At 36.5% G+C, this 7,500-nt stretch overlaps 1 protein-coding gene across 1 annotated transcript in view; it reads left to right on the forward strand.

The window, feature by feature from the left end:
* Positions 1-16: 16 nt before the first annotated feature.
* Positions 17-7,500, forward strand: part of LOC144964236 (uncharacterized) — a 29,069-nt gene continuing 21,585 nt past the window's right edge. Inside the window, exon 1 of the mRNA XM_078898331.1 lies at positions 17-1,636. Within this exon, the coding sequence (XP_078754457.1) occupies positions 1,024-1,636 (613 nt within the window). The 5' untranslated portion in view covers positions 17-1,023. The remainder of the gene's footprint in view (positions 1,637-7,500) is intronic.

A 7,500-nucleotide genomic window follows, 5' to 3' on the forward strand; every position in this document is an offset into this window, starting at 1 on the left:
TGTCGTTCTTGGGCTCCAAAGTCGTCCCCGCGTTGCTTCCGAATTTTGTTTTTTTTTTTGTCTCCGAGTGAATCATGAGATCTTCACGATCAAGTCTCGAAGGAAAGACACAAGAAAACCCTGGGTCTCACTGGAGCACGATTGTCACTTTGTCATTCTTGCAGACTCCAATGTGATCGCAGCAAAATTACGAAATGTTTTAGATATTGAAAAGGAAAGACTTTTTAAGTTGATGTGAATGGATTAGAAATACGAGTAATCTTTAATTTATTAACAATTTCAAAGGATTTATTATTCAATTTCTTGCTTCATCGGCTGAATATAATACGTTTAAAAAGATTGTGGTTTGTTTTCCATTTTGCAAATGATCGTTTGCGGTACACTGGTATTATTATTTTATTTTAAGTTACAAATTAAGGACTTCTCTTATTTGAAAGTTGTGTTGTGTTAACCTCGCGTGTAGTTAGTTTCTTGTCGACATATATTATATTATATTATATTATATTATATTATATTATATCATTTAGTCAGGGATTGTTGTCATTTGTGAATTCCGTCGACTGTAAGATAAAACACATTAGAACAGATTCCCAGATATGAAGCAACACTGACAGCCTTGTCTGGACGCATCTCGTTTTGACCGACACGCATCACCTATTATCTATTAAGATCCAAATCATTCATTTCATCTTATTTCTAAAACGTGTGCACTTGTATGACCTAAAAGTGTTTGACGTCTGCTTTCGCCTCTTGTGATCAATAATAGAGAGAAAAAATATAGACAGTTTTGGATTAGTTGACACCCCCGTTTATTGAGTTGTTGTCTTTAAAATAAATAAATGAATAAATAAATAAATGAATAAATAAATATAAATTTTACGTATTTTAAAAGTATGAAAGACCAGATGTGTCATTTTATTATTATCAAGTTCAATCAAGTCGTTTGATTTCGATTCTTCTGCTGGGATCGATTTTATTTTGTTTCCTTGGACAAGACATTTCGGCACAGCCAGGATAACAGCAATGTCATCTTCTGATGAAGAGAAATCTGGCCTGGAGGTCACCGGATCTCCCCCAGGCAGTGGCGTGGACGGGCCTTCTGGAAACATGGCCTTCCTTCGTGTGTCCGATCGGTATCCTAGGACGCCAAAATGTGCCCGTTGTCGAAATCACGGGGTGGTGTCTGCCCTCAAGGGACATAAAAGATACTGCCGATGGCGGGATTGCGTCTGCGCCAAGTGTACGCTCATAGCCGAACGTCAACGGGTCATGGCGGCTCAGGTCGCTCTACGAAGGCAGCAGGCACAGGAAGAGAACGAAGCCAGAGAGATGGGTCTTCTGTACGGGCCCAACGGATTGCTGCAGATGAATCCAGAAACGGCCGATTATTTTCCCGAGGCCAAAGACTTTATCCATCACCGGCACAAGAACAATGAAGTTCATTCCGGACAAATCCCGACCTCCCAGCCCGAGGATAATGTGATGTCCATGCCAAGCCACGTGACACCTGAGACAGGTGCTTGTCCCCAGGCGGTCAAACCAGTAGGAATACTGTCCGACGACAAGGGGGTCACATGTTCGAGTCCTACTAGTCACAGCGGTGGAAATGTATCCGATGACGATTCTTTTCTTACCGGTGAGTGACTTCCGTTTTTATCCTAGAATCTGTTATGTACCGATTTCTGCCCTTCCTCCTCCTCATCCTCCTCCTCGTCCTCCTCCTCCTCCCTTCTTCTTCTTCTTCTTCTTCTTCTTCTTCTTCTTCTTCTTCTTCTTCTTCTTCTTCTTCTTCTTCTTCTTCTTCTTCTTCTTCTTCTTCTTCTTCTTCTTCTTCTTCTTCTTTTTCTTTAAACTTAAATTTCATTTGAGCTGTATACATAGCGCAATATCCACTAAACATGCTCAAAGCGCTTTACAAAGGGCCCCTGGCCAACAGCAACAGCAAACATGTAGGCCCGGACATGACGCCTCTTAGGTGATATGGTAATACCATTTTTTTTCTGAGAGACAATAATGTTAACGGCCAGGTACTTATTTTACACCAGAGTATGGTGAGAGAATGTGAGGAAAGCGCCTTTTCCAAGGACTCAACTATGCGCCGAGAAATAAACGCACCCAGGACCTTCCGATCGGAAAGCGAATGTCATACCACATAATCGCATAGCCTTCTTCTTCTTCTTCTTCTTCTTCTTCTTCTTCTTCTTCTTCTTCTTCTTCTTCTTCTTCTTCTTCTTCTTCTTCTTCTTCTTCTTCTTCTTCTTCTTCTTCTCTTCTTCTTCTTCTTCTTCTTCTTCTCTTCTTCTTCTTTCTTCTTCTTCTTCTTCTTCTTCTTCTTCTTCTTCTTCTTCTTCTTCTTCTTCTTCTTCTTCTTCTTCTCTTCTTCTTCTTCTTCTTCTTCTTCTTCTTCTTCTTCTTCTTCTTCTTCTTCTTCTTCTTCTTCTCTTCTTCTTCTTCTTCTTTTTTCTTCTTCTTCTTCTTCTTCTTTTCTTCTTCTTCTTTCTCTCTTCTTCTTCTTCTTCTTCTTCTTCTTCTTCTTCTTCTTCTTCTTCTTCTTCTTCTTTCTTCTTCTTCTTCTTCTTCTTCTTCTTCTCTTCTTCTTCTTCTTCTTTCTTCTTCTTCTTCTTTCTTCTTCTTCTTCTTCTTCTTCTTCTTCTTCTTCTTCTTCTTCTTCTTCTTCTTCTTCTTCTTCTTTTTTCTTCTTCTTTCTTCTTTCTTCTTCTTCTTCTTCTTCTTCTTCTTCTTCTCTTCTTTTCTTCTTCTTCTTCTTCTCTTCTTCTCTTCTTCTTTCTTCTTATCTTCTCAATTCTTCTTCTGTCTTTCTTCTTCTTCTACTTCTTCTTTTCTTCTCTTCTTCTTTCTATCCTTTTCTTCTCTATCTTCTTCGTTCCCATGTTTTATCTTCTTTATTTCTATCTTTTTTCATCTTCTTCTTTCTTTTTTCTTCTTCTTCTATCTTCTTCTTTTTCCATTTAATTTCTTCATGTCTTCCTCTTACTTCTTCTGTAGATTTCATCCTGTTCTCTCTCTGTACTTCTTTTTTCTCTTCTTCTTACTTCTTCTTCATCTTATCCCTTCTTTTATTTCTTCTATTTTCTCTCTGATTCTCATTGTGATTTCATCCATGTTTCTCTCACTTTTTCATCGTAGATTTCTTCTAGTTTTCACTTTATTTCTTGTATTTCATTTCTTTTATCCACACTTTCTATCCTTTTTAGCTTTTCATATCTTCTTCCCTTTTATCTCTTTGTTTCTTCTTCATAGTTTCTTCATCTGTACTTCCTTCTTTTCAATCCATGTTATCACACTGTCATCATTACTCATTTAGATTTCATCCATATATCCCACTTATTTCCATTGTTCAAATATCAATAGTATCACAAACTCGTATAATGTCCATTGTAGATTCAATCACACATACCATTATTCCACGCTGTGTATATCCATTGTAGATTTCAATCCATAGATATCCACACTGTATATATCCATTGTAGATTTCAATCCATAGATATCCACACTGTATATATACATTGTAGATTTCAATCCATATTTATCCACACTGTATATATCCATTGTAGATTTCAATCCATAGTTATCCTCACTGTATATATCCATTGTAGATTTCAATCCATAGTTATCCACACTGTATATACATTGTAGATTTCAATCCATATTTATCCACACTGTATATATCCATTGTAGATTTCAATCCATAGATATCCACACTGTATATATCCATCGTAGATCAATCCATAGATATCCACACTGTATATATCCATCGTAGATTTCAATCCATAGATATCCACACTGTATATATCCATCGTAGATTTCAATCCATAGATATCCACACTGTATATATCCATTTAGATTCCAATCCATAGTTATCCACACTGTATATATCCATTCATAGATTCAATCCATAGTTATCCACACTGTATATATCCATTGTAGATTTCAATCCATAGTTATCCACACTGTATATATCCATCGTAGATTTCAATCCATAGTTATCCACACTGTATATATCCATTGTAGATTTCAATCCATAGTTATCCACACTGTATATATCCATTGTAGATTTCAATCCATAGATATCCACACTGTATATATACATTGTAGATTTCAATCCATATTTATCCACACTGTATATATCATTGTAGATTTCAATCCATAGTTTATCCCACTGTATATATCCATTGTAGATTTCAATCCATAGTTATCCATCACTGTATATATACATTGTAGATTTCAATCCATATTATCCACACTGTATATATACATTGTAGATTTCAATCCATAGTTTATCCACACTGTATATATCCATCGTAGATTCAATCCATATTAGATATCCACACTGTATATATCCATCGTAGATCAATCCATAGATATCCACACTGTATATATCCATCGTAGATTTCAATCCATAGATATCCACACTGTATATATCCATCGTAGATTTCAATCCATAGATATCCACACTGTATATATCCATCATAGATTCCAATCCATAGTTATCCACACTGTATATATCCATCATAGATTCCAATCCATAGTTATCCACACTGTATATATCCATTGTAGATTTCAATCCATAGTTATCCACACTGTATATATCCATCGTAGATTTCAATCCATAGATATCCACACTGTATATATCCATCATAGATTCCAATCCATAGTTATCCACACTGTATATATCCATCGTAGATTCCAATTCATAGATATCCACACTGTATATATCCATCATAGATTCTAATCCATGATTATCGACACTGACAACGGGTCGATGACACTTATCGATCTCACCGATATGCTGTTGTTAGCGTTGACATCAATTATAGCCAACCCTTCAATTCCTTTGTACAATGTATGTAGCACACCGCCTTCGTTCTCTATTGTGGAAAAGGTCGCGGGTTCGAGCCCCCCATCACCGCGAAGTTTTTTTTTTATATTCTCTGTTGTAATTTATACTCACCTTGTGTCTTGTTACTTCCTCTATTATGACGAAATTGGTTTTTCGATTTCGTTTTACACTTTAGCATTTATATAGCGCAATAAGCGCGGCTTTGTGGTCTAGTGGTATGACACTCGCTTTCGGATCGTTAGGTCTTGGGTTCGAGCCTCACTAGTCGCATAGTTGAGTCCTTGGAAAAGACTTTTACTCACGTTCTCTCACCGTACTCAGGTTGTAAATGAGTACCTGGCCGTTAACAGCGTTGTCTCGGTGGGGAAAACAAATGTAATATCGCCTAACAGGCGTCATGTCCCGTTCTTCATGTTACGTGTTGCTGTTGACCAGGGACCTTTTGCGAAACGCTTTGAGCACGTTTAGTGGATATTGACCTCTATAAAAGCTCAATTTAAATTTAAATTTAAAGAAGAAGAAGAAGAAGAAGAAGAAGAAGAAGAAGAAGAAGAAGAAGAAGAAGAAGAAGAAGAAGAAGAAGAAGAAGAAGAAGAAGAAGAAGAAGAAGAAGAAGAAGAAGAAGAAGAAGAAGAAGAAGAAAGAAGAAGAAGAAGAAGAAGAAGAAGAAGAAGAAGAAGAAGAAGAAGAAGAAGAAGAAGAAGAAGAAGAAGAAGAAGAAGAAAGAAGAAGAAAGAAGAAGAAGAAGAAGAAGAAGAGAAGAAGAAGAAGAAGAAGAGAAGAAGAAGAAGAAAGAAGAAGAAGAAGAAGAAGAGAGAAGAGAAGAAGAGAAGAAGAAGAAGAAGAAGAAGAAGAAGAAGAAGAAGAAGAAGAAAGAAGAAGAAGAAGAAGAAAGAAGAAGAAGAAGAAAGAAGAAGAAGAAGAAGAAGAAGAAGAAGAAGAAGAAGAAGAAGAAGAAGAAGAAGAAGAAGAAGAAGAAGAAGAAGAAGAAGAAGAAGAAGAAGAAGAAGAAGGAAGAAGAAGAAGAAGAAGAAGAAAAGAAGAAGAAGAAGAAGAAGAAGAAGAAGGAGAAGGAGAAGAAGAAGAGAAGGAGAAGAAGAAGAAGAAGAAGAAGAAGAAAGAAGAAGAAGAAGAAGAAGAAGAAGAAGAAAGAAGAAGAAGAAGAAGGATCAACAACAAAAACAACTACAAAAACAAAAACTACAACAACAACAACAACAACAACAATAATAATAATAATAATAATAATAATAATAATAATAATAATAATAATAATAATAATAATAACCACACTACTCGTACGTGGAGTGGTTTCCCTTTGACATTGGGCTGGCTGGAGGCGGTTTCTATGGATGAGTGAATAACAATCAAAACATGATACGTCTGCTACAAAAATAGGAAGAAAACCTCACCAGATGAAATTCATATCAAATATCGGGGGTGTAAAGTGTTAGGAAAAACATTTTAGTTCAATCCTCCCATTGGAAAACCCGATCATTTCTTAGTAAATACGTCATCGTTGAGTAATGCTTTGAAGGCATTGAAGAAAAATTTATTCAACGGTTGCAGAATATTTTCGCACATTTTATTGGTGTGAAATTAGGTATAAAAGACAGCTGATTGGTAATTATAAATAATCTTTTGGTGCGCATGAATACAAATCCAATGTTTTTGTTTTTTGTGTCAAATTATCATTCAAGCAGAAGGAGAAAGATACAAATTATGGTGAATAGAAGTACTAATATCATACCATTTGGTTACAAAATATTTAATATAATCTTACTTGGAGGGGTGGAATAAACGTATTGTTTCATTTCTTTGTATTTATTAAACATGTTATATTTTTATAGTGTAATAGCACAGAGACGTCTACCTACTCGCAAGCTCGTTGTGTTATTGGACACGATAAAAAAAAAAACAAACAAAATAAAGACAAAAAAAAAACAACAAAAAACAACAACAAACAAACAAAAACAAACTCGTTTGATAAATACAAAGAGATGAAAGAATCGTATTTGAATTGGTAGGTGCTAACATATGGGTGCTACCTCACCCCACCCCGTTCGGGGGTCGATTTTAGGATGTCCTTCGATGCGGCATGCCTACCAAGAATAATTGGTGGGGGGAGGGGGGGGGGGGAGGGGGAGAGCAGCGTGGCGCAGCGGTACGCTCTTAGCTTCCTACCCGAAAGGCAACAAGTTCGATCACCCGCCGCTGAGCTGTGTGGCACCTCGCCCTCGCTCAATTTGCGGCGCTGTGCTGCGGCGGATGCATGGGTTATTCCAGTCTTCCCTTGGAATTATTGGCCCTAGAGACAAATTTTCCCTATGGGATGAATAAAGGGATTTATTTTTTAAAACTTACATTTTTTAAATATTAATTATAAGCAATACAAAGCCGCTAGTGGCTGTGGACTGTAACAAGGAATAAACAAAGATGAATAGAACAGCTTCAATGAACAAAATACCAATCTCTAGACGTTTCAGGCTCAGAACCCTTCTTCAGCCGACACGAAAAAACAATGAAAAGATAAATACATGACTAAATTGTAGCGACTATTTCTCGGTCGTCGCTCTGGGTTTTCCGATCAAATTTAATGGGACGTTTGGGGCTCTAAACACTTCTTCGGCTTGAAAAGG

This window comes from Berghia stephanieae, chromosome 1 (assembly GCF_034508935.2).
Source record: "Berghia stephanieae isolate SIO BIC M18660-M18661 chromosome 1, UCSD_Bste_1.3, whole genome shotgun sequence".
NCBI classification, from domain to species: Eukaryota; Metazoa; Mollusca; class Gastropoda; order Nudibranchia; family Aeolidiidae; genus Berghia; species Berghia stephanieae.